The sequence below is a fragment of the Temnothorax longispinosus genome, chromosome 4 (genome assembly GCF_030848805.1).
Source record: "Temnothorax longispinosus isolate EJ_2023e chromosome 4, Tlon_JGU_v1, whole genome shotgun sequence".
In the NCBI taxonomy this organism is placed as follows: Eukaryota; Metazoa; Arthropoda; class Insecta; order Hymenoptera; family Formicidae; genus Temnothorax; species Temnothorax longispinosus.
The window spans coordinates 20,603,281-20,629,788 of record NC_092361.1 but is presented as its reverse complement, the minus strand read 5'-3'; the positions used below and the strand labels follow the sequence as shown (position 1 = coordinate 20,629,788).

Below are 26,508 nucleotides of genomic sequence, written 5' to 3'. Positions count from 1 at the left end.
TGCACACACTTCTGGACAACGCATAATATGTAAGCATAAGAAAATTGATTGGTCTATTTCCTTATGCACATGTGTATGGACCAATCAATTTTTTTATGCTTACGCATTATGCGTTATGCAGAAGTGTGTGCTCCCCGCTTGAGTCGTCACTGATGGTGGCCGCAATCATACTTCAGCGTCGCCGGTAAAAAGAATACGCGGAAAGCGATTGGCTGCCGCGTCCTTTATCCATATTTCGAATGCAATACACACAATCCATTACACATAATTAGTAATTAGTAATAATATAATTATCTCTTTGTATGTATATCAAGAGCAACTAAAATCAGTGTTTTGCAGTTATTCGCAGGTGCTTCGACGATCCGTAAATTTATCGACATATGTGGATCTTTGTCTCACGTCTGTATATAGTGAACATTGGGGAATTCACCTTTCTTTTTGCTATCACGCTTATCTGTGTTATATTATCGTAGTGAAGATAATTAATTTTTTTTTGCAGACAATGACCGCGTTCAGCAGAACAAACCGCTCAGTAGCAATCAAACGTGATTGACTCTTACTTCTAGACCCAAGAAATCAACGTAGCGTGTTAATAAGACGACTGAACGCGGCCAATGTTAAAAACATTTGTCTGCAAGTTCTCTTCTCTCTCTTTGTAAAGAAGTTTAATATAAAAACCGTTTTATGCGTATAAATATTAGAGTAATTATTTGAAAAATGGGTAATTATAGGATATGTAGACACGTCTTGATATTGTTTTTCTTTTATAATAAAAGTATCGTTACGAACTTTTAGGTGGTTCATCTAGTGAATTGGAAAAATCTGTTAACAGTGAACAAACAGAATTACCTAATGGATCTATGGTCACAGATGTGACAGTACCGCCTGCATTCGTTACGAAGGATCATTTTATTGCAAACTGGTTTTTATGGAAGGACAAATTTCTTGCTTATTTAAAGAAGATTGACAAAGCCGAAGACAAGAAACAATTGTGGGGTATTATGCTTTTAAATCGTATGGGTCCTGTTGGCCAAGAGATCCATAGAACATTTCCTTTCTACAACAAGAATGCGCAGGAAGATATAAATGTGTTAATTAAGAAATTTGATATCTACTGCATGTATAGAAATGAAAAAAGAGGCTGCAAAGACATCAACAGATACACAAGTGATTTGATAGTATGTATGAAAGCACCTATGTAATGACTATATATCTTCGAATGCAATATTCTTGTAGTTATTTGTACACTTAACTTTTGCAGTTTATCGCTGTTACATGGAATCATGTTGATCCCACAGGGATTGTAAAGGAGAAAATTATACAAGATATAAGTACTCAACGTTTCACGGGAAACGCTGCGCTTCTCATAGAAAGTAAAGGAGAAAATTTGATACCGTACTTACAATCGTTGAGTCTCAACGAAATTATTCTGTACTGGAAACTGTGTGAAGATTTAATAGCATAAAAGCAATCGAGGAAACTTGGAAGAACAATGTGCGAGCAAGTTGAACGATGGTCAATGTATACCTACAATACATGAATCTTTCGTATAAAATATTTTATCTTAACATAAACTAATATTAATTGTTATTGTTATTCTTTTGTATAAAATTAAGAATTATTTTATATGTATATATATATAAATTGCAGTTTAAGGATAAAAATAAATAGAAAAAATTTTTTCAACATGTTTTCGTATTATTTATTAGGTAAAAAATTTACATTACGCTTGATCACCATCAGTCGGCATGGACTTTATAATGTCAGAATTGCCATACTTTGCGTTCCGTAACGTGCATATGCGCGCATTTATCTATAGTATGCGTAACGTTTACTATAGAAAATGCGCGCATATGCGCGTTACGGAACGTGGCCAGGACCTCTGATTGAGAGCGTACAGAGACGGAAATATTTACCGCAGGCTGTACCTAATTCGATGTTATTCCCCGTGTAATGATGCACGTCGGTTTTCGCCAACATCGCGTAGTATTCGATCTCCAATTTCCTGTTAAATCCAGACCACGAGACCTAAGGATGAGTCGTCACTGGTGGCCAATCATTCTTCAGTTTCCCCGATAAAACGAATACTTGGAAAGCGATTGGCCGCCGCGTTTCTCCGTCCGTATTTCAAACGCAATATCCATTAGATATAATTAGTAATTAGTATTAACAATATAATTATTTCTCTTTATATATCAAGAGTTTAACGAGATCAGTAGTGTTTTGCAGTTATGCGCAGGTGATTCGACGATCCGTAAATATACCGGACATATGCAGACCTTTGCCTCATCTGTATAATGGGATTTACCATTTCTTTCTTTTATCTTATCACGCTTATCTGTATCTATCGTAGTGAAGATAATTTATTTTTTTGTTGACAATGTTAAAAACATTTGTTTGCAAGTTCTCTTCTCTCTCTCCGCAAAAAAAGTTGAATATAAAATCTCTTTTATACGTATAAATATCGGAGTGATTAGTGATAATGGAAAAAATAGGTAATTATACATAAGATACATAAGACAACGTTTAATACTGTCTTCCTTTTGTAATAAAAGTATCGTTACAAAATTTTAGGTAGTTTGTCTAGTCAAGTGCAAGAGCCCGTTAACAGTGAGCAAGCAGAATTTCCTAATGAATCTACGGTCACAGCTGTAACAGTACCACCTATATTTGCTACGAAGGATCATCTAATTGCAAACTGGTTTTCATGGAAGAACGAATTCCTTGCTTACTTGAGGAGGATCGACAAAGCCGGGGACAACAGACACTTGTGGGGTATCATGCTTCTAAATCGTATGGGTCCCGTTGGGCAAAAGATCCATAGAACATTCACTTTCTACGACAAGAACGAGCAGGAAGATATAACTGCGTTAATTAAAAGATTTGATATCTACTGCATGTATGGAGATGCAAAAAGAGGCGGCGAAGACATCGACAGATACATCAATGATTTGATAGTATGTATGGAAGTACCTGTGTAATGACCGTATACTTTTCGAATGCAATTCTTGTAGTTATTTGTACATTTAACTTTTGCAGTTTATCGCTGTTACGTGGAATCACGATGATCCAGCAGCAATTGTGAAGGAGAAAATTATACAAGATATAAGTGCTCAACGTTTCACGGGAAAAGCTGCGCTTCTCATAGAAAGTAAAGGAGAAAATTTCATACCGTACTTGCAATCGTTGGGTCTCAACGAGATTATTCTATTCTGGAAACAGTGTGAGGATTTAATGGCACAAAAGATCGAGGAAACACCAAAGCGGGATTCTCCCTATGCCGAGCCCACTGGAGTGGAATATACTCGATCGAGTATGGAACACAAACGAAACCGATGCCCGGCTTGGAGAAATTGTTTACACTTGTTGTTTTGTGCCCAATGTAACAAGTGTAAACAATTAAATTATTTCACGGATAGACATAAAGCTAAGTACATATACAGTTGTGCTAAATGTGGAATGAATCATCTTGATTTACATTGCCCGGCATATGGCGAACTGTGTACAAAGTGCGGCGAGAGAAATCATTTCTCGTTGAAATGCCCCTCCACGACAAGTTGCTCAAAATGTGGTACGAATCATGCGGCATCGACGTGTCCAGCGCAGGGTCAAATACATCGTCATTATAAGAAACCGAATCACTTGGAAGAACAATGCGCGAGCAAGTTGAACGATGGTCAACATATACCTACGGTACATGAATCTTTCATATAAAATATTTTGGCTTAATATAAACTAATATAAATTACATTTTGAGGACGAAAATAAATAGAAAATAATTTTTTAAGATGTTTTTGTATTATTTATTAGATTAAAAATTTACATTACGCCTGATCACCAGTCGGCATGGACTTTATAATGTCAGAATTGCCGGGATCTGTGATCGAGAGCGTACAGACACGGAAATATTTACCGCAGGCTGTACCTAATTCGATGTTATTCCCCGTGTAATGATGCACGCCAGTTTTCGCCAACATCGCGTAGTATTCGATCTCCGATTTCCTGTTAAATCCAGACAAAGTGTGCTTTAGAACATTACGAGAGTTACGGTTTAAAAACCCCACGCACTTACAAGCAGGGGCAGGAGACTACTCCATAGTACTCCTATTCGATTTTTAATGCACAAATTGACAATCGTATCGCTGAACTTTATGCAATTTCAAAATATGGACTATTTATTTAATTGATATTCCATTAGTTCTCAAAAATATATATCTAGATATACTGAGAAAATTTTATACTTATAAATTCATCAAATTCATCGATTTAAGAGAAATCACGTCTTTGTTACATATGTCAATTTGCTGAGTACAAAAGGAGTGCTACTTCTCAGTCTCACCTCAACGGCGGCGTGTTACTGGCAATGATGACCAATTTCGCTTTGCCTTGACGAAGAGACTTCAGAGTCTGCTTATAGCCAAGGACGTATTTACCAGATTTCATGACAAGTGCTAATCTGGTGTTGATGCTCTCCTGAGCCTTTTTCTGTACAATCGAGCGATAAAATTTCATTAAATACGCTTAGCGTCATAGAGATAACAAGAAGTTAGATCACAAATTGTCAATTAGAACGCTGATGTACTCGCTACATTTAGAAAATGAAATTTTTTTTTTTAAATCTCCAGCATTAGACGAAAATAAAGTTTAGAAGGAACAATATGAATGCTATTCACGTAAGCCAACTCGTTCCAAACTGCCGTGACTACGGCTACGGTCAACGTGACGCTACAAATGCTTTGGAGCGTTCTTCTTCTCTTCTTTCTTCATTGAAAGAAAAAGAGAAGAGGAATGCTTCGAAGCATTTGTAGCATCACGTTGACCGTAGCCTCGTTCCAATGCCTACTACACGTGAGCTTCGTTCCATCAATCCATTTAATTGGAGAATAACCACAAATACGATACGCGTGCATTACAATAATTGTAATAGTAATATTATAATAGAGTACATAATTAATAAATGTATTGAAATAATTTAACGTTAAACTTCGCTACGAGAATATTCGTGGCCGAGCACGTGGGTGCGGCGGTGGTGAAATTACCTGTTTCTTCTGAGCCACCATTTTTGCGATCGGCAGTTCTTCTCGCGGCTGTAACAATATTCGCGATTATTAATCCTTTATACGTTTAAACAATTAATATGCGCGCAACAATATGTACGTTTGGAACCCTAATTAGATCTCACGTACCTTCCGACGAGACAGACGCTGAAAAAATGAACGAGGGAAGAGGGAACTTGTCCACGAATAGCCATGAGTTGTGAACGATACGTAGAAAGGAACCTATCGAAGCCAAATATTGGGCGCGTTCAGCAGACACAACTGTTGAGTTCGTCTTATCAACACTCTGCGTTGATTGGTTGGTTCTAAAAGTAAATGCCAATCACGTTCGACTGCTACACAGCGGCTTGGTCTGCTGAACGCGGCCATTGGCTCTTACTTTTAGAACCAACCAATCAACGCAGAGTGTAATAAGCCATTGCACGTGACAAGTTTAGCTTAATCGTAGGTTAAGCTAACTCATCCAGTCGTTATTCTCCTTGCGCTTGAAAAATAGACAGTGAGTGGCATTTCACTACTTACGTTTAAACTAACTGATCACGTGCAATGGCCTTAATAAGACGAACTCAACAGTTGTGTCTGCTGAACGCGGCCATATTACTTTGACCGAGCTGTAGTTGTCCAATAATCTGATTGGCTCTCAATGAATGTGCTACTTTTGAAATCCGATTGGCCGCGTTCAGCAGACCAAGCTGCTGAGTAGCAGTCGAACGTGATTGGCTCTTACTTTTAGAACCAACCAATCAACGCAGAGTGTTGATAAGACGAACTCAACAGTTGTGTCTGCTGAACGCGGCCATTGTTTTACTGCACCTTTTGCACTTTGATTTTTTATTTTTTCTCAACGTTTGAATATTATATTCATCTCGTTAGTCGATTTTATCGGTCTTTCTCCATACTGTAATTTACTCTTTTCAGTATTATTCCCTTTTAACTGACTTTTACATCCAAGGAACTTAAAGAATTATAAAGCAAAGATTATTAAATATTTTTGATATTATTAATTATTTTAAATTGCGTACAATATATATATTAAATATTTTCAAATGTCCCATATTAAAAATTGGGACTCCTCAGATAAACTTCATGTGTAACAGCCATTACGCAAAACAGAGTGCAGGTAACCGCGAATCGCGAATCCCGATATACATGCAACGCGGATGCGGCAATGTGGCTCTTCCAAATTGATTTCGCGATTGGTTAATCGCGCTAATTCATGTGAATAATTACGCACGGCCATTTTGTGCCGTGCGCTCGTTCTCTCTATCGGCCGGACATCGGAAGTTTTTCGATGCCGGATCCCCGTCTGCATTTTGCGGCGCTGCGCAATGTTTTTCCCGAGTGTCGCACGTACTGCACGTAGTACGATTGTTTATCCGCCATTTTGTTCTGCCGTCGTACGCGCAGTTTTCGGCACGGTGGTCCACTTCAAGATGAATACAAGCCGCTGAGGGCGAATTCGATCTGCGCATCGTCTCGCCGCCTTGCCGTTCCTCCGTATACGTTCATCCGCGAGAAGTGTTCGTCGCGCGAATAATGTGAAAAACCCGACGGGGGAGGTCTCTAAAGGACGTATACCCGTGATGGCAACCCGTGACAAGTTACGTCCGACCCAACTTTCCTGACTTTTGAGGCCAAATGACGATTACTAAATAAAACGGACGGATTCTTCGCCTCGTTCGTCACGTAAGTCCATCCGGAGCATTTTAGCGGCGTGTGCGCGCCGAGCGACGCCGAGTAATTAAATATTTTTGTTCGACGCTTGCGAGACGTCGAAAAAGTGATCTCGGATCGACCCGTATCACGGTCATACTAATGTGTGTGTGTGTGTGTGTGTGTGTGTGTGTGTGTGTGTGTTTTTCCCTCAATTTTGTGAACCGTTATCCGATCGCCGTTCCCGTCGAAAAGAAATGGTGTCATAACTGATTCCGTTAATCCTATTAATCTTGTTGTATATCCTTCGCGTTTGCTCCGATCAATCATGTCGATTGCGCTTAGCAGCTGTTGTACCGTATACTCCTTTTAGTTTGGTTACGTTGATGGTACAGGTTTATGTATCAGCTACGCATATTTTGTATTATAAAATTAAGGTACACTGATTCACGCCTGTTAATTTGATGATGACATGTTAATCGTACGCTTATCGTATTGACAGAATTGTAATAATTTGTATATTTGTTTATAGAGAGTATACGTGGATGACTGTCGTAGAACAAGATACTTTTATAACACAATTTTACCGTAATATTGGGTAATATTAGATAAAAGTTTTCATGTAACGGTGCAATTAAGTGGATTCACCTTCTAATGGTTGAAGAAATAGTTGTTTTATCATAACATTGTCTTCTTGCACTTTTGCATGAAGGAAAACAGAAAAAATCTTATTACATGTTACGTTAGATTTAATTTTTCAACTTTTTTATTCTTTTCTGTGACTTTCAGCTATTGACTCACTTGCTATCTTAAACGACACGATTTCGAACACTTTGGAACATTTTATAAAAATCGAAGTCTCATATTAAATATAAGTTACTCGTAGATTGTTCAAAAAGTACATCTATTTTATATGCTGGCGAGAGTTCGGACTTATTAGTAATTTGGTTATACATTCCTTCAATTATAAATAAATAAATATGGAAATGTGACGTAGATAACGATTAAGATCATGTATTATGTTATTAAATTGATTTAATGATTAAATTCTATTATCTCTATTATAATTGATGATATGGTTAACATTTTGTTAAATTTTACTCATGTACCAAAGGTGATATATTTGATGTTTATTTTTGAATATTGTGTTATAGAATGTCAGGGCAGAGCGGTGGACGTCGAGCGTGCTTGGCCAAACTTAACGAACATTTGACATGCAAATTATGCGGTGGATATTTTATCGATGCGACTACCATCATAGAATGTTTACACTCATGTACGGTATCTTTTTTTATAACGCTACGTGCATTCGAGCTATAACTAATAGCTGGATATATAATATTACTGTAAGATTTCTAATGTTTTTTTTTTTACAGTTTGCAGAAGTTGCATCGTTAAATATTTGGCGAATAACAAGTATTGCCCGATCTGCGAGGTACAGGTTCACAAAAGTAGGCCGCTATTAAATATACGTCCCGACTATATGTTACAGGATATTGTTTATAAACTGGTACCTGGATGTTATCAAAGTATGCTTTTTCTTTAATGGGAAGAGACTCGACTTTTTTATCACATTAGGTATGATAACGATGACGAAAAATATTGTTTCAGACGAGATGCGATGTCGGAGAGAATTTTATGCGAAACATCCAGAGGCGTGTAGTCAAGATGCGATGCCTCCGGAAGCTCGTGGAGAACCTGCAGACTCGCACATATATTCTCCGGATGAATCTCTCAGCTTGTCCCTGGAATACTATAATCCTTGTACAAAAGATTTAAATGAGACGAATGCTGGGAAATCTCTTTTAAGGCGATACTTTCGGTGTCCTGCAGCGGTTACTATATTCCATTTACAAAAACTAATAAGGGCCAAGTACGGCCTTGGTGATGCAAATAGAGTCGATGTAATGTACGAAGAGGAACCGTTATGCAGTAGTTATACATTAATGGATGTGATGTATATCTATCATTGGAGGCGGGTATGTATTCAATTCATTTAACGTTACGTTAATTTCATTAAGAGGCATACTTATCCACGCTAATACTATATTTATTATGTTGCAGAAAGTACCGTTACATTTAAGCTATAGGATATTTGAAACATCTTCGAAACGCCTGAAATTATCGGAAGACAATGCGAACTATAATAAATCGTTAATGGACGCTGGTATCGATTCCATAGATCTGAAGGACGAGAAGTCGTTGAAACGCGAGTGGAAAGAGGTGCAATTAAAAATATCGGAAACAGGTGTGATGAGCATAACCGATATATCGAGTACAGTAGTCAAGAGGGAGGCAGGAATTGAGAATTTGGAAGGTGAAAAAACTGGAGGGGAGACTATAACTTCCATTGCGGAAATTAATAAAGCGGATTCAGTGAAAATAGAAAATTGTGGTGTATCTAAGTCTTCTGTAGAAATAATACCGTCTACTTTGATTATTGACGCACAAATGACAAAGACTCCAATATTTTCTGAAACGAGCAACGCATTCCTCGTTACAAATGACATTAAGTTTACAGGCGACAATTTATCGACTAACTCGAATTGTACGTCGCTAACTAATCAGCAGAATGGGACTGCAACGAGGCAGACAAGTGAAACGAGAAATTGCACAGCTTCTGCAAAACTGCAACAGGACGCACAAGAAGTAAAAATTCCCAATCAAAGCGTTAAAGTCGAAGATAAATCGGAGACGGTTTCGCAAGGGCAAAAAGGCATTGGTCACTCAGCGACGCAATTTACGGAGGAGAACGTAATTGTTATTGAAGACACGGAAAAGACAGATGCGCATGCGAAAAAAATGTCGATAAATAACAACAACAATAACGCAGATTTCCAGGCCGAGACTCAGAAGGAATGCATAAAAAGTTCGAACGAGGCAAAGATGGGAAGTGCTGGATCGAAAATTGACGCGTTGAGCGTAAAATTACAATTTCAACCGAAAATGGGTCAAGTTAATAACACTTACTCCAAGAGAGCGCCGAAGGAGAAGCGAGCGACTGTTCAACAACAAAGTGCGAAGAAGTCTGACGTAAAATCATCGACCGAAGACACAAAGCTTACTGACGCGAAAGCGCAAACGAACTGCGGGAGTGTAACGGGTAAAGTATCAATTTCGACGGCGACTCCTTCGCAGAAGTCAGCGTCCGCGTCCGCGGTGGCGTCTCAAAATACTTCGAACTCTTCGTCCGGATCTGACAAGCAAAAAGCTCCCGACGAGAGGGATAATCAAAGTATAAACATCGATTTGCAGCAAGCTTTGAATTTGCTGGAGCAAAGAAACTCACCCGTACAAACGTCGACGGAATCTGTCCCGAGAACGAGTCACGCCGCCGATGTGGCCAATCAGAGATTACAGAGCAACAATATAGCGGCGGTGAATGAGAACATCGCGTCCACCGTACCGAACGTTTCCACATCCACGATCAGTCAAACGACGTCGACATTCCCTTACACGCTTCACGACATCGTGACCAACTCGGCCGTTCTGAAATCAGCACTAAATTCCAGCAGCATACCTCAGAAACCGTTAGGGACGCCTTCCATTGCTTGTTCAACGTCCAACAACCAAATGTGCCCGTTGCCTCAGTTCAACGTGCAAACGTCATCCATAAATGTGTATTCCATACCCACGTCGCTGAAGAATAACTACGGTAACGTCGGTCAGGATGTAAATACCGTGACGGCCATGTCAACAGCAACGATCCCAACGACGGCAATGTCGAAACCGATGTCAACATCATGCCCGATACCTCCGTGTCCGGACGCGATCCCCATATCGCTGATGAAGCAGATGTCCATGCGCAAGCAGGACGTGACCGCGAAAGGTACCAATCTGAATGAGATTTGCGCGAAAATCGGCTCCAACACGATTGGCTCGAAGATCAACGATATCTGCGCGAAGATAGGGGAGAACTCGAAGGAGAAGAACAGAATGGACGCGCACGGTAAAGCGGACGTGCCGGATCTGCTTAGAATAAGCGGTAAGAAGAACTCTACGCCGTTATTGCCCAATTCGGACACGGCGATCAAGCATATACCGAACATCCCGAACGTTCCGGTGTATACACCGAGCAGCAACGCGGCGACGATGGAAAATAAGAGCTCCAAGCCCGCCTTACCTACGTCTACGTCCGCCGGTGCGCTGGCGGTGCCGACGTCGTCGGCACCGGCGTCGTCCCACGCGACCCAGAGACTGGCGCTCCTCACGAAGCAGAGAACGGTCGGGTACAAGACCCTGCGCGACCCGCCCAAGTCCTGGAATCCCACGTTGTCGAAAAACAACTACGTGGCGGCGAAGAATCAGGCGAAGGAGATGCAGAATCAGGCACAGACCTCCGTATCCGACGGCGCGAACAAGCAGATCCCGTCTAAGCCGGCCAAGATCTTCAAGATGCGAAACATGCCGCGGTACCTGGGCAATCCCGCGTCAGGCGTGAAACCCATGTACGGGGTGACGAACGACACGAAGGAGAAGGAGCAGTCGACGGCCAACGCGAAAAGCGCCACCCTCAACATGATGAAGATCGATCCCAAGACCCTGTCGCCCATCGTCTCGACGATCAACTCGCCGATCGTCTCGCCGCCGCCTTACTCGCCGAACGCACGGAGCTATCAGAACACCCCGTTCTCGCGGGACATATGCCGGAACACCGGCTCGCCCATATCGCCGAGGAACTCCCCGGTAAATATGCTGTCGACCAATCCATTCATACCGTCTCCCACGCCCAACACGAATCCCCGGATCATATATTCTCACTTTCCACCCCCGTTCCCAGATGCCAGCCGATTCCCGAATCCCCTGATACGGTCGCCCATCGGCATCCCGCCTCCCAGTGCCTTTCACAGCAGTCTACCGCCCTCGATCAACAAGCTGTACCAACGGTCGAGCTACATCCCGCAGACCACCGGTTACGCGCCGGTTGTCGGCCAGCCGCCGGCGGTACAGAGAATACCACCTAGCACGCACTCGTCCTCGCCGAAGTCGCCCAAGGCCTCCTCGCCGAGCTCGATCTCCTCCGCATCGTTCAATCTCGGGAAAACGGAGTCACAGTCGCCGATCACGTCGACGGTGGACAGCGTCGCGCTGCTGCTCTCCAAGAGCGTGGCCGTGCCGGTATCGATGCCGGTGCCGGTGTCCGTGTCGCTGCAACGCGAGCTAAACGCGTTCAATCTATCCAAGACCGGCGGCTTGTCGCCGAGTTCGACTTCCAACGTCGTCAAGACGTCAACCGCGAGCGACGCTGACGTCGAGGCGCAGCCGAAGCCGAACTCTTCCTCGATGTCGATGTCGCTCAATTTGCCGACGAGCGCGGAGACACCCGAGAACTCGTCGAACGGCACCAATGAACGAAAGCAGGGTAAGGAGACGGAAGCGCGGAAGACACAGGAGGCCGCGCGATGTAAAGAGGACAATTCCAAAGCGAAGCTTACGGAGACGAGGTGCAGCGTCGAGACCGCTGAGAACGCTGCGAGCCTGCATGACAAAAGGGAGAGGAGCCAAGCGGCCAAGATCAACGGCGACGTTACAACGGAACAAATCGCGAGTAAGAAATCTAAGGAGGACGGTAGTAGCGACGTGACGGCGACGAAGGCGGAGGCGACCGAACGAGACGGCCAGGTAGAACGGCCCTCGTCCAAAGAACGGAATAATATTCCGAAGAATAGCACTCAAGCCAATATCAACGACTCGCCGGCGGATGATTCCAAGAACGAAGATCTCGGCAAGAGCGGTGAGCAGATACAGGGTAATAAATCTGAAGTACAAAAAAGTAAAGCGGAGACGTGATCGTGAGATAAGAAGGATTAATCATCTTTAGATGCGAGTTGCAAAAGGTCTCGCTACGCGTATTCGGTGGCATTTAATTCGGCACAGTGCGGCTTAAGTGTAGAATGAATCCTGTAACAAGCTTATACACGGCCCATGTTCTGACGTTTACTGCCGGTGAATCTAGCATTTCCAACCGCACGATTGAGTGTGTGTATGCGTATGCATATTGTATACATGATACATGTATACATACAGAGTGATTCGTATAAAGTAACCGATTTGATTATTAGCAAAATTTGAAGACGTATGAAAAAGTAGCCCGAAAGAATACTGTCGTAACTAAAAAAAATTTTGATTTTGAGTTAATTATAAAAAGTGCCTAAAATTATCTATGTTATGATAGTGTCACAAGTCTACATGCGAAATTCGTTGCACGGGGCTAATAAAGTGTCGTTCTTCTTTTGAGCCAGTTATATTCGCGATTTCTTGGATAATAGTATCGCAAGCTAATTGACAAGTGAATCACGGTAGACCGCTTCAAGAAACGGTATATAAGTTATGTTAGGCTGTTTTTGTTATTGCTGTGCTGGACTGCACTAGAACTTTCCTTCTCGCTTTCGCCAAATTGCAAATGTATACCTAGTTCACTTCAAGTACAGAGAGTGTTCACTAGTAAGCAATAGGAATTAGACCTATTATAACAAAATATCATAATTGAAATTGCGTTAGTTATCTCACAATTCAAAAAAATTGAATTAAATTTGTTTTTTCTCTCCCCTGAAAATCGTGAATTGTTGAGTAGCGACAGTATTCTTTTCGGGATGCGATATAGTGGAAACGATTACTGTTAATTTTATTATTATTATTTTTTTAATGGAATGCTTTTTATTTTATAGTCCAATAGCCCTTTTTAAGATAAGTTTAATGATTATTATATGAGGACATTAAAGGTCAGTTGAGGTGTGTATATATATATACACACACACACACACATACACACACTTGGATATTTGTAAAAATTGTGCTTATGCCATCTCTGCCGGCGCATTACGAAAAATGTCAGAAGATAAGCTGGTTATGAAGCTGGATGCTGATAAGTTTTTACAACATGTGCATCATGTAAGGAGCAAAGAGCACTTATGACCATTGTTGAAGATGTTTCACGACGTGTTAGAAATCTGTATATTTCTGTAAATAGCAATCGCAAAAGATCTAATTATTTTATATTATAAATGAGTTATTATGACAAATATGTTGAATATATTATTTTATAAGTGTACGTTAATGACATAATTATGAGGTCGTCTGAATTTTCATACGCATATCTAACACTGATATTAACGTTATTGACGTTAATCCACCATTGTTACTGTACTTGCATACATGTATAGATGTGTATCTAAGATCCCACTTTTATTCCCTATGTCTCTCCCATATATTTGTTTTTTATTTCAAATGAGTTTCAAACCGATTTCTGTTTAACGGACGTTCGTAACTCTTTACCACCGCGATCTTTAGCCATTTCTATGATATTATTCGATATTGAATACAATGATTAAATTGTTAAACGGTATTTGATTAAAATATGTGAAACTATTTTGATACGCCACGATCATATGTATCGTGTCATAGTATGAAAAAAAGCAGTGAAATATGTTTCAAGTGGGACATTCTCTATGTCATGTTTTTCTTACTTCGTTACACATATATTACATATTGCAACATAACGAAACATATATAATATAATTATTTTTTTTCACAGATATGAATATAAGTTGTGCACTGAGCACTTGGAAAACAGGTTATCTGTAAAGTTATATATTTAAATCAACTATATGATTTGTATCTTTTAGTGCATATGCTTGCTGTTAATTTGTTAATAGCGTTATGTATAATGCATTATAATGTCTTAATAACATATAATGTGCGTTCTTGTGCATATTAAACGGATGCAAGTTATTCCTTAGCGTTAAGTAACTAAAAGTGTTGCAATCACTTTTTCGATAAATAATGTAATTACGGAAAAAAAACATGTTTATGGAACGTGTGAACACATAATTATTCATAGTAGGAAGAGAGTACCCATACACACACGAGCACATTAGATATGTGTATAAAAAAGTATTAAGTATAGTTGATCTAATTAAATTAATAATAATGTTACCTAAATTTAAATTATACATTTTTATATCATATAAGATTGATGAAAAAAATTTATATAGTCTGGCAGCGTTGAATATTTTTGAAAGGCCCTTTATTTATGTATATTAAAAGGAATTAGGATTGTACTATATTTATATATATATATGATGCAATAATGTTTCTGAGAAACAATTTTATTTCCAATTTTAATATTTTTTTAGATAATACATCTTTGTACAACATTTTTTAAGGATGTTCTGGACGGTTTGTCAAAATGCTACGAAGTTGATGAAAATTTAATATCATGTTCTGCATCCTCTTTCAAAATATCGAGGCTAAATTTCAGATCGACTCACAATTTAGATAAAAAGTTATCAGTTGTTTAATATCGCAGTTTTACAGAGAAAAGTGTAAACAAAAAATGCTACCAATATAATGATATTTTACACATAAGTAGCAACAAAATTTGAAACTATTTGCCCCAATTATTTATATGCATTTTTTGCCTTTAGATCCCTGGAGAATTAATATCGATGTTTTTAATATTTCCTCCATACTTTTGGTTGGGTCGGTGCCTCCAGAACATCCTTAATGTGTATTTAATGCAATATCGGTTAAAGTATGTGAAAATAAAATTCAGTTTACATGTCATTTTGTACAATCGAGAGCCAAAATGCTATCTTTTTTTCGACGTAGAGAGACTGAATTGCACTTGGATGGAGCTTTTTTTCTCTTTAGTAGATCAATCTATCGTTGAATAAAAAAGCACAGCGAGAAGAAAAAAAAGAGACTAGTAGAGGAAAAAGTTCGAAAGCACTTCTATTTGCTATTTGAATCGATAGCATTTTTGCTTTCCACTGTATCAATTAGTGATCTGTAACAGATAATAATTTTGGAAAAACGAAAATTAAAATGGAATTAACGATTTAAAATTACTCTTGTTATTGAAGTTATACAACTATATAAAATGTTATCAGTTAGAGTATTCATAATTACTAGAGCACATTCTATTTTAATTAAATTTTAGGTTTCTCACTTTCAGACCAATCCAGTATCAAAACGAAAGTAATATAATTTTCGAGGGTAATTTTGAAAATATTCGAAGAGACTGCTAATGGTAGTGAAATGTCCGAGGCCTTATCCTGTCATATATCGAATAATTAATATGGAACAATAAAAATGATAAAATGTATATGCGATATGATTACGACAAAAAAATTAGTTGACAATTAAATACTGTGATCATTACGTTACTTCATCTTAGATGAAAAAGATATTTTAACAAAGCAAAATTATTAGTCGTAAATGCATAATATTTTTCTGTCTCTCTTTCTGTCTTTCCTCTCCCTCTTTCTTCTCCTCCTCATCTGTTCTTTCTGCGTTTTATTTCTCCCTCTATTTTCTTTCAACTCTATTCATCTAATCCATATGTTTCTTCATTTTTAATAATATATTTATGCATTGTATTGTCCGTTTATACGATTGTGTGCATCGATGAAAAAGCAAACAAACGTGAATTGAGAGAAGCATCAACAAAGTGAAGTTTTAAATAATTTTTATGGTTGGAGATCAATTTCTCTTAGATATGCTAATTTTATTTGTATATAGTGTACTACGATTATAAAATATATATTACATAGTAATAGAGAAAGAATTACTAATTAATATAATTATATATTTAATTAAAAGGATATAACCACACAGCATGTATCTTTCCGTCGAAACAAAAACAAATTTTTAGATAAATACTGGGCTGCAGAATAGAAAATATATTGTATTTTTAATCAGTTTTTATATATGTGTACATGTATGTGCATATACATGTATAAACATATAAAACTAATAATTCTATATGGAATTAGAAGATATTCTCTTCGCTAATAATGCAAAAATATAATTGACTGCACCTACATAAAACTGTATTATTAATATAGAACATTTCTCCTTCATATATACAAATCGCTGTCAAAGCAAAGTTGAAGAATCTCTAAATTGCACATTATAATCGTCTATCAGATCTATATATTGGATATTTTTTCAATGTGTCTTACAACATCCTTCAGCTTGTGCACCAACTCTTGCAGTTGTTGTACGGTACACGTAAATGTTACATGTCTCATTTGATTGCACTCTTTTGTACTCACTCGTATGTTATAAATTGGTACGTTGGTAAAATGAGTGCTCATCTGTAAACAATACAATATTTAATTATACATATATACAGATTACATAATGTAATTCACGAAAAATGTTTATATTGTTGAAATTACATTGTACGAAGTAATAGGATCAACATAACATTGTTGAAGGATAGTGAATTTACCTTAACGCAATGATGTAAACGCCAATCTATGTCCACTACGTGCGGTAAGTTATTTCCTGTCAATTCCAATTGAGTCTGGATATTTTCCTTGTTGTTTATGTACCTACTACATAGCGTTTCAATTCTTTGCCCATCGATATGTTCATTGTGTAGGAAATGTTTCAGACTTTCTTCATCATAGTCGTGTCGAGCAGCCTCTATGAAGAGGCAAGATATATTGGCGAAAGCAGCTTTTATCAGATCCGACTTGGATGGATATACATTAGCGACAGCAGCTACAAAAGATATAATTAATTATATAAAAATTTGTATTTCAAATACTTTTATATTGAGATAAACCTTATAGTGAGACCTACTTACTTTTTCCGTTGCTAACGTTCTTAGAAATATGCAACATTATAATATCTAATAATTGTAGAAACGTTTCTTCGGGTAAAATATTGCTATTTTGGATGTCTGCTACGCCGTCGATAATTTCCTTCGCCAGTTCCATCTCGACATAGTATAGTATCAATTGTTCTCATCAAATATTAGCTTGTGCACATGTATTCCAACAATTTGAATGATTTAAATTAAATCTTTGAAAATCATGAGGACTGATTAATCGATTAATGTGTTGGGGACGTTGTTTAATTACTGTCGATGGTTTTGCCTAAAATAGAGATAAAACAAAAATTAGATTAATTAGTATTAAGTAATTTTTTATAATAATAAGTATTTTATATAGATATTTCATATAACCATGCCTCACATTTACTGAAATGTCAGAAAATTGTAATATCTCACCCTTCTTCGAAAGGGATTTAAATTAAAATCCGTCTGAACATCACCCACGTCGGCCACATCTGAACTTCAGCCACGAGGTTTGTGTTTTAACACTAGACTGCATTAGAATAATAAAAAAGCACAGTATACATTGAGACAATCCATGGAGGTTAAGGAGTAAACACCCCTGTCAACTTGTCGGCGCGGGGTTGAGGCACTGGTGGGGAGGGGGATTGAATCGTCGGCCATGTTTTTATGGACCACTCGTGCTGCTGTCTGCTGGACATTATTTGGAATTTTCAAGTCAATTCAATGATCCAAGTACACACATGGTAAGTAGTCAAGTCCAAATATAAGCAGAAAAAGTGCGTAATAAGTATTAGCACAATTTTGGAGCTAAACTAAAGCTGTTTGTATAGCGGAGCTAATTGTATATAGCTCTCTTTAGAAGCTGTATATTATTTCTCATACATTATTTTAAAATGTCTCTTCTGTATTACCAAATTATTAAGCAGATGATACAGTTAAGTATCGATAGGTGACACCACGAGTGGCACTGATCTCCCTCCCCAAGTCCCACGTGGTTCCCAGTCCCCACCAGTGCTTCACCCCCATTCATTATTCACCCCTCCAGTTCACTCTTTCAAACTTTCAACCCCATTTCACTGGCACCCCGTGCCCATGGCCTGTGCTCGCATTGCTCGCAGCACCCGCAGTCTGGTACGTTCTATACGAAGTCTGTAGAAGCGTGTGCTCACCACGTGTTCCCGCATCTTCTCTCTTCCTTGATTTTTTATTTTATATACAGAAAAAAAATCAAACCTACTTCGCATAAACAATGGGTGAGTATAAAAACCGATTAATTTTTCCGATTAATTTTTTATTCAGCTTCCGTCAAAGTTTCGATAATTTTTTTTATTCGTTATATATTCATATATATGTTTGACTTTATATAATCGGTATTACATATATTGATATATTTTAAAATATATTAAATGACAAAAAAATATACATTATTCTTAAAAAATATTAGTTATTTAGAAAAGTTAAACGTAAGTGCAGCGATAAGTAATTTTTGCAATTTTTCTCGTTTCTTCTTTGGTGCTCACGTGATGATTCTTCTTTCTTGCCTGATTATTAGCGCTGCATTCCTCTCGGATTTGCAACGGCCATTATTCTATTCGTTGTAGGTGTATAACTAACTCGTAAACTCGCAAACTCGTAAGACTTCAAACTCGAGAATGTGTAAGTGTATGTGTGTATGTATAATTGTATGTGTATGACCGCGATGTCTTGAACTTGCGCGGATCACTTCCTCCTGCGGCCCTCCACGTGGTGATAAATGAACACAGAGAGCACGTGCTCACGATATCTCAGATTTTCTCAAGAATCTACCATTAATAGGTGTTACAAAACACCTGCATATTATTGATGTAACATAAATCCTGTTTAATTTATACAACTTTTTAAAACATTATTCGTACTTACGCATATTTCTCATATTTCTCATATTTCTGTTAAATAAAGAGGTTTATTTTTAATGCCCGATTAAGATTACTTTCTGAAATCAGTATCAATGTAATTCGAAATTATCTTTATTTCTCTCTAAATGAAGATAAAAATATACGAAATTCATTTATTACTAATCAAGAATTATTATTGAAAATTGTTAAATACAATTATTTTGTAAAATTAATTTTGATCACACTATACGCGCTGATTACCGATCGGCTCACCGGGCTAACAAATAGCGTTTGTATGCTGATGTATTTTAATGAACGGACAAAGTGCTGGCTATACTTTTGATTGTTAGTACTGACAAAGTGAAAGCAAGCAAGATAAATTTAGATTATTAATTTTTACAATATAATTATAATAGATATTATAGTACGCAGCATTTTTTAGCATATGCTAAAGAAAGCTCAAAAATTATTATTCTCCATATCTTTCATTTTCTTTCAGAGATGATAGATGATAGGAATGAGATACTAAATTGTTATCCTTCACATTGCACTGAATATCCCTACCTCGGCAGATTCGTCGCAAGAAAGGATGATATTACCTTCAGGTATCAATTTGTGAAGAAATTTTGTGGTCTTGACAATTGCGACGACAATAATCCTAACATATATAAGTATGTCGACTATATATGTGGGATACCTAAACATTTTCCAAACTATGGAGCAGATTTTCCACAAACGTTCGTTATGGTACGTATATTAATTTCCTTATATTTTCTGTTATTTAATTGTCCTGTAGAAAGTAATTGCAATCTATCTTTGTGCTACAAAATTTTGTAACATTTGACACTTTCTGATTTTTTAATACAGAAAAATTATGGCGTGGATATCTCAATATCCCCATGGCGAGAGGAAGCAGAAGTTGATTATACACCAAGGGATATTAGGAACAAAAATATCAGTAATTATATCGGTATGTAATATTGTTTGAATTGATAAAAATATGAAATATTGTTAAAGAAGATACGCTTCTGTGGAAAAGAAATTATAATTATATTTTCTGTTTTAAAGACATCGCGTTTGATACATGTGCATATCCAGTCAGAATTTCTATATACGAAATATATAATCCTGGAAATGTAATTAAAATTTGGGCTCAAAAACCTAGTGGTCAATGGGATCTATTGTGGAAGGGATCGCCTCAGATTGTGCCCCAGACAGCAAGACTATTTTCGCCACCATTGCGAAAGTGTAACTTCAAAACCAGAACGTTCAGACTGGAATTTAAGAACACCATAATGAATTATGAAACAGCGATAGATGCTGTGATGTTTATTGGAACATCGAAAAAGATCTATTCCAAAAACTTTGGAGAGAGTTTAACTGATCTGCTAAAAAGAATAAACTGCACAGCTCTTCATCAGGAGGATGTTTATAATTTGACACCAGATTATAGAAATGCACACTCGGATATATGCACTCTTCGAAAGAATGTTTCTGAATATTGTATTATTTATGAAAGGTATTACAATCGTCGACATTAAGTAATATTCAATATTTTTTTATTTTCTTAATGATAAAAATAAATTTGTTTTGACTTTATTTGCAGAAATATAGAAGAGGTTTCCAGAAAATGTTATGGGGAAAAATGTTATCATGATTACAAACGTACAAAAGTATCTTGGAAAGACATCCCTGATTATGTTTCCAGGATATTATCTTCAAAACATCATAATCAGAAATTACCAAAAAATGATCTTGGTTCTTCGAAGCGTATAAAACTCTCTTCGGATGAATCCAGAAAGCTGTCACATTACAGTTTATCTTTCTTTCCTGTAAAGTATCCTAAAAAGTCTATTTTTCATATTATTTATTGCGATGCTATCTCATATATTAAAGTTTTATATTTTATTTTTGCAGGACGAAATATTACTAAAAATATTAATGAACTTGGATTTAATGACGTTATACAGCGTGAGCTGCGTAAATAAGCGCTTCAATAAGATAGCACAGGACTCTAGACTTTATACATGTTTGAACGTGCGAAATACCCGCGATATGCCTATTATATATATTAATAATATATTTAATTACTTTATGCCTAGATGTAAATATTTGGAACGGGTAGATTTTACACATAGCGACTTTTCTATTTCGCTTTTCGAAAAATTTTTTGAGAATTGCGGGAAGCATTTAACACACTTACGATTAGGTCAATGCAGATCTGTTAATGATCATGTCCTACTCAAAATTTCAACAATATGCAAAAAATTAAAAGGTATGTATACGAGCGCGCGCGCGCGATTATCAAGATTATAGGTAAATTGTTTCTGACCAATACATATTTTTCTTAGAATTAGATCTAAGGGGATGTCAAGACATTACGGAAGAAGGCTTTTCATATCTCGAGAATCTAGATGGCCGGCTGGAACATTTAAGTCTTGGTGTTACATGTATAACACATCAAACTCTTTGTAAAATACTGCAAAAAAATCAAGGAATGCGTGAATTAAATTTGGAACGGTTCGAATGTGATCTTATATTTTCATTTGAAATTTCGGAAGAAGCCGAAGTGTATTACAAAAGAGTCGCATTAGAGTTGAGAAATTCGTGTCGAGACTTGGAAAAAATAAATTTAGCAGGCGTATTTAATATTACACCGCAAAGTATTAAAATCCTTGGTGGCTGTAAGAATTTACGAAAAGTGAACCTTCGGTAAGTATATGTGCTACATTTTCTTTTGAAGTACATATTACCATATTCTTTATTGAAATTTGTATGTTTGCTTTTCTAGCAAGCATCTTTAAAAAGTTACATTGATTTTCTATTTGCGATTGGAGTACTGTAATACTTATATAATTTTGTTACAGAATCCCGTACAATAGTGATGAGAATAACTACTGCAGTTTATTTTCCTCCTGTCGAGAGTCCTTGGAAGAAGTCCATTTGAGCAGGATTCGGTTCACCGATTACGCTTTGGGATTACTAGCGCAGTGCAAAAACTTGAAACAGTTATATCTTTATAGATGTAACATAGCGTATAATTCATTTCTAACATATTCTATCATTTTCGAGCAATGTCTCGAATTGCAAAAATTTCATCTTGTGTGCTGCAATATTAGTCGCTGCTTGGCGAAGCAGTGGGAAAAGCAATACCCACACGTGTCTGTTCTCGTAACCGAAACCCCGCGTATACTCCCTCGCTTGAACTAAAGATCATTCTCTAAAAAAAGTGGATTTTACTATTATTTGTTCCCCTCTAGACCATACAACTTTTGTCTGATATATTTTTGCCTGCTAGATTCTCTCAGTTTTTGATTATGTACAGTGGCGTCAAAATCAAACATCGAAATATCTCAAATATATATTATTTCTTTCTTATCATAGTCAGTCAGTTATAATTTATGTCGCAGGTTTTTTCTAAATCTAAAATATATAGTCTGTAAAACTAATTTTCCTAATGACAATAAATGTAACATAATAACGATCTCTTAAACATTTGCAGACAATTCGAATATATTTTGTAAAAAGGGTAAAAAAATGTTTCTTTCTTAACATACGAGGAACAAAGTATATGGTAAAAGTAACGAATACACAGTGCACGATACGCTATGCAGATAGCACTTTATTAGAGTAGAAATCAAATTTCCAGAATTGATCTGGTACATTACTACAACGAGTCGCTCGTACGTTCTCATCGCTATGTAGTTTAGTACCGTCGAGGCAGAGACCAGTTTCCACATGTATTATCCTGCCGTCCTATGGTTAAAAATAATACATTTTAATCACTCGTGAATCGTACTGCGCTTATTAATGTCGGAAATTAATGTAGCACCTTCGTTAATACCCATTCCTTTCCACCTTTCTCACTGTTGCAGTCAGACATTTGAATTTGCGCATACGGTTTTGCATCAATATCCAATATTCTCCCACATGTTTCCTCTCTCCGTAATTCGCCGGACTTGCTCAACGAGAAAAACTAAATTGCCCAAATATAACAAATCTTTAGATTTAAACACGAACACAGATGCGTTAACGTTATTGTAATCTGTATCAGTATTTACATACCTGACTTGGATATAACTTGGTGTGACAATTATATAAACCTAAATTGTACGGTTTATCTTCTTCACGTTGCAGATTGTCTAAACACAGTCGTCTATTGCGCAATTTGACACGGCCGTAAGCTATTGCGTTTTCATCGGGAATGAATTTTTCCGGGTAAACATTGTCGAGATACCATTTAAAACTTTTACATTTGAGTTTTTTCCGCAATTCCAAACGTTTGCTTATGTCGCCAATGAGTTTTGGATTGTCCTACGGATATTATTTATCTATACAGATGCAAAGATCTTGATTACATAATATTTTAATCTCACCTTGAATTCACTACGATGAAGTAAAAATAATCGTTTATATTCATCCATCCATACAAATGCTAAACGGGCAGTATTTATTCCGTGAGTATCTTTATCGTTTGGGAATTTATATGGATGAAAGTTTCGAAATATATGGCCAACGCGAGAGCAAGGAATGATTTCTAGAGTACCACCGCACTGCCAAATCTGTTGAAGATTATCAATTTATCAAAGAACATAAAATCTCATTAAACCAATATAAAATTTTTAGCGTACATGCTTGTAGTAATAAACCTACGTCATATAATTTTAATGTACTTGGAGAAATTTTACTCACTCTGAAGGATATCTCCAAGTTTTCGCCTCCCCAGCCATCCATCTTATCGTCATAACTACCAATTTCCCAAAAATATCTTTTATCAATAGCAAATAGACCGCCTGCCATAGTAGGAGACCTAGTTGGCGATATAGGAGAGGAACGCGACTCGATCTCGGGTTTCTGAATATTTATCCACGTGAAATGTCCCGACCATGTAAAACCACCAACTTGAAAGAAAAACGCCTCGTTATCGTGGAAGTATTCTAATGTCTCCTCGGAAATGTTATCAATTATTGGCATTAGTACAGCACTTTTATTCTCCTTTATTCGCTGTAGCAGAGGTTGTAACCTGCATTATGTTAAAATGCATGTATTAATAAAGTTCTCTTTCTCTTTTATGTAAAGTTATTTCAATAAACAGTATCTAGAAAAAACAGTATCTTCTAATTAAATTGATATCACGGGTCAAAATACCAGTCTTTAATAACTTCGCAATGTGCATCCAGGAAGACGAGAACATCGCCCCTAGCAATTTTAGCCCCATGTAGACGAGCACGTATCAATCCTTGTCTATACGGTAATCTCAGTAGCTTTACTTTGGCGGGTAAACGCGTCGAAAGATAATAATCCAATTGTCCCTGAAGTTCTTCTACAAATTAACACAATCAGAAAATATATTTTACATACAACATTAATTATTTAACACATTGCATTCTGCCAAATGGTTACATCATTCTTATGTAATAATTCTTGTGTAACGATTATATTTTATAAAAAGAGCATTTTATGGCATTTGCGAATATCATTGCTAGATCTAAAATGATGTCTAATAATGTAACATAAATAGCCAATAGCAGATATACAGTTTAAGAAATCACCAATATGTTGATTTATATATTAGTTACATTAATTTCGATACCTTCCTCGCTGTGATCGTCCACTAAAATAATCTCTTTTAATAGATTTGGCGGAGAACCCTTCAAGACACTGTGCACTGTGCGTAACAGAACGCTCCATGGTTCGTTATAAAAAATAATTATTATACTAGCACTTGGTAATAATCTATCGTATGTAAGATTTGCACATCTGGAATCAGTAAATATCACATCCATTTAGAAATACAAAAGAGAAAGGATATTCTATACGTACATCTACATATATTATATTTATGTAAAAATATCTTTTCAAACGCTATGCGTACTATGCACATTAAAATCTTACAGGGGGTTGCGTACATCTGGTAATTTTCTGGTCAACGATATCTTATTTGAGAGGACGACATTCAACGCTTTTTTCGCAAGTGCCGCTTCACCTAGAACCTTATCTCTTCCGTATAGATAAGCGGGTTCTCCGTCGTCCCCGAGTCCAGGTACAACGTTGCGTTCCAATTTTGATATCTGCTGCTCATATCTAAAATATTAATAACTAGTATATTATTTTAATTTAAAATTAAAAAAATAATAATTAATGTAAGATTTACAGATAAACAGATTGCAATTGCAATAGAGTTGAGAAAAGTAGGTCTCAAACTAGAGTGAATTAGAGCCTGGCCATAAGACAGCCAGTTTTTATTGTCCCGCCAGTTCTGTCAAAAGAGAAAGAGAAAGAAATATGAATGTATATCCTTCTCCCTCGCAGGATTTTGACTAAAACTGGCCGGTCTCTTATTATAGAATCTCTATAGGTCAAACAAAATTACCTCTCCACCTGCAACCTTTGTAACGCAATATCCACATCTTTCTGCCTCCGAGAGTTATTGCCATCCCTCGGGAATGGAAGCTGCTCCTTGTAAACTCTGGGATTGTCATTGGCACGAAATAATTGCTTGGCAATGATCAGAATACCGATTATGTACAATGTGCAAAATAACAATTTCACCAGAGACTTGCGACGGGTAAGCGCCATTCTCTCTCTCCTTCAGGAATATACCGTCGGACGTGTCATCAGATGTACCGTCAGAATATACCATCCTGACGTGAACTACCGAACAACCGGCGGCATGCCAGCTGTTGTAATTATTGTTGATAAGACACAGCTGTCAGTTGCGCTAGGTTATGGCGGAGCAACACTTGTCGGATGAGCGAGGTCCTATACTCCGCTCGTATCACGTGCACATCTGCAACAGGTGAATCAAAGTACAGCGTGAAAGCGAGCCACTTTGTACGTACATTCGTAAAAAATATCGCATTAATGCGGCGGAGACGTCACATATGCTGCGATATTAACGCAACGTGTGCCGGATATACTCACTCGCTTAACGAACGTAAGGAAAAAAGGACGAAAGAGAGGAAAAGGCTAAATTTAAGCATGTATCAGCGCCTGTGTAATGGAACCGCTCTAACCGGTTGTGCATTTAATATACGCGTGTCTATCTCTCGCGTTTTCTTTCTCTCCTTCTTTCATATAAGTTTGCGGAATTGAGCATATGGGTGGGTCATATCAACCCAGCTGATAGCTAGATCTGTCATATAATGGATTGTGAACTGCTGCAAGTGCAACAAAAACAACGCCAAGTACGACGAAATCCGCTAATAAAATGATAACGGCGGAAATCGTGCGAAATCTGCCATCCCCAATTTCGTAATCATTTGAATAATATATCCCGTGTAAATGACGATTACGAAACGACGGCTTCTGCTCGATCAGGCTCAATGTAGAT

General features: G+C 37.4%; 8 protein-coding genes across 9 annotated transcripts in view; 5 read left to right on the top strand and 3 right to left on the bottom strand.

Annotated features, from left to right (window-relative positions):
• The window catches only part of LOC139812130 (bifunctional glutamate/proline--tRNA ligase-like), a 5,730-nt gene extending 5,177 nt beyond the window's left edge, over positions 1-553 (top strand). The window contains 1 exon segment of the mRNA XM_071776752.1: positions 500-553. Coding sequence (XP_071632853.1) covers positions 500-553 — 54 coding nt within the window.
• LOC139811425 (uncharacterized) lies at positions 27-1,686 on the top strand. The gene is made up of 4 exons (XM_071775719.1): positions 27-399; positions 500-721; positions 796-1,178; positions 1,262-1,686. Exons 2-4 carry the CDS (start codon positions 718-720, stop codon positions 1,463-1,465), a joined length of 591 nt encoding a protein of 196 aa, XP_071631820.1. The 5' UTR covers positions 27-399; positions 500-717; the 3' UTR covers positions 1,466-1,686.
• Positions 1,687-1,869: 183 nt separating this feature from the next.
• Positions 1,870-3,787, top strand: LOC139811424 (uncharacterized). Its single transcript, XM_071775718.1, has 3 exons — positions 1,870-2,495; positions 2,575-2,957; positions 3,040-3,787. Exons 1-3 carry the CDS (start codon positions 2,483-2,485, stop codon positions 3,712-3,714), a joined length of 1,071 nt encoding a protein of 356 aa, XP_071631819.1. The 5' UTR covers positions 1,870-2,482; the 3' UTR covers positions 3,715-3,787.
• On the bottom strand, positions 3,780-5,292 carry Rpl30 (ribosomal protein L30). The gene is made up of 4 exons (XM_071775720.1): positions 5,187-5,292; positions 5,040-5,087; positions 4,340-4,485; positions 3,780-4,002 (listed from the first exon to the last, which is right to left on the bottom strand). The coding sequence occupies exons 2-4, from the start codon at positions 5,058-5,060 to the stop codon at positions 3,825-3,827; spliced, it is 345 nt and encodes a 114-aa protein (XP_071631821.1). The 5' UTR covers positions 5,061-5,087; positions 5,187-5,292; the 3' UTR covers positions 3,780-3,824.
• A 1,078-nt stretch (positions 5,293-6,370) lies between these two features.
• On the top strand, positions 6,371-15,939 carry LOC139811686 (uncharacterized). The gene is made up of 5 exons (XM_071776029.1): positions 6,371-6,743; positions 7,865-7,986; positions 8,087-8,239; positions 8,322-8,689; positions 8,775-15,939. The coding sequence occupies exons 2-5, from the start codon at positions 7,866-7,868 to the stop codon at positions 12,498-12,500; spliced, it is 4,368 nt and encodes a 1,455-aa protein (XP_071632130.1). The 5' UTR covers positions 6,371-6,743; position 7,865; the 3' UTR covers positions 12,501-15,939.
• A 439-nt stretch (positions 15,940-16,378) lies between these two features.
• On the bottom strand, positions 16,379-17,891 carry LOC139811697 (COMM domain-containing protein 3). 2 transcript variants are annotated; one of them, XM_071776045.1, is made up of 4 exons: positions 17,734-17,891; positions 17,308-17,599; positions 16,948-17,222; positions 16,379-16,810 (listed from the first exon to the last, which is right to left on the bottom strand). In XM_071776045.1, the coding sequence occupies exons 2-4, from the start codon at positions 17,438-17,440 to the stop codon at positions 16,643-16,645; spliced, it is 576 nt and encodes a 191-aa protein (XP_071632146.1). In that variant the 5' UTR covers positions 17,441-17,599; positions 17,734-17,891; the 3' UTR covers positions 16,379-16,642. The 2 variants fall into 2 exon arrangements, with proteins under 2 accessions (XP_071632146.1, XP_071632147.1); XM_071776046.1 differs by having other exon boundaries at positions 17,699-17,888.
• A 405-nt stretch (positions 17,892-18,296) lies between these two features.
• On the top strand, positions 18,297-22,692 carry LOC139811689 (F-box/LRR-repeat protein 4-like). The gene is made up of 8 exons (XM_071776033.1): positions 18,297-18,554; positions 19,675-19,922; positions 20,043-20,145; positions 20,244-20,694; positions 20,782-21,007; positions 21,093-21,450; positions 21,527-21,887; positions 22,043-22,692. Exons 1-8 carry the CDS (start codon positions 18,551-18,553, stop codon positions 22,383-22,385), a joined length of 2,094 nt encoding a protein of 697 aa, XP_071632134.1. The 5' UTR covers positions 18,297-18,550; the 3' UTR covers positions 22,386-22,692.
• An 80-nt stretch (positions 22,693-22,772) lies between these two features.
• LOC139811691 (polypeptide N-acetylgalactosaminyltransferase 1-like) lies at positions 22,773-26,479 on the bottom strand. The gene is made up of 10 exons (XM_071776034.1): positions 26,100-26,479; positions 25,549-25,965; positions 25,071-25,259; positions 24,769-24,935; positions 24,324-24,498; positions 23,868-24,198; positions 23,552-23,737; positions 23,241-23,489; positions 23,008-23,151; positions 22,773-22,931 (listed from the first exon to the last, which is right to left on the bottom strand). Exons 2-10 carry the CDS (start codon positions 25,752-25,754, stop codon positions 22,782-22,784), a joined length of 1,797 nt encoding a protein of 598 aa, XP_071632135.1. The 5' UTR covers positions 25,755-25,965; positions 26,100-26,479; the 3' UTR covers positions 22,773-22,781.
• Positions 26,480-26,508: the final 29 nt, after the last annotated feature.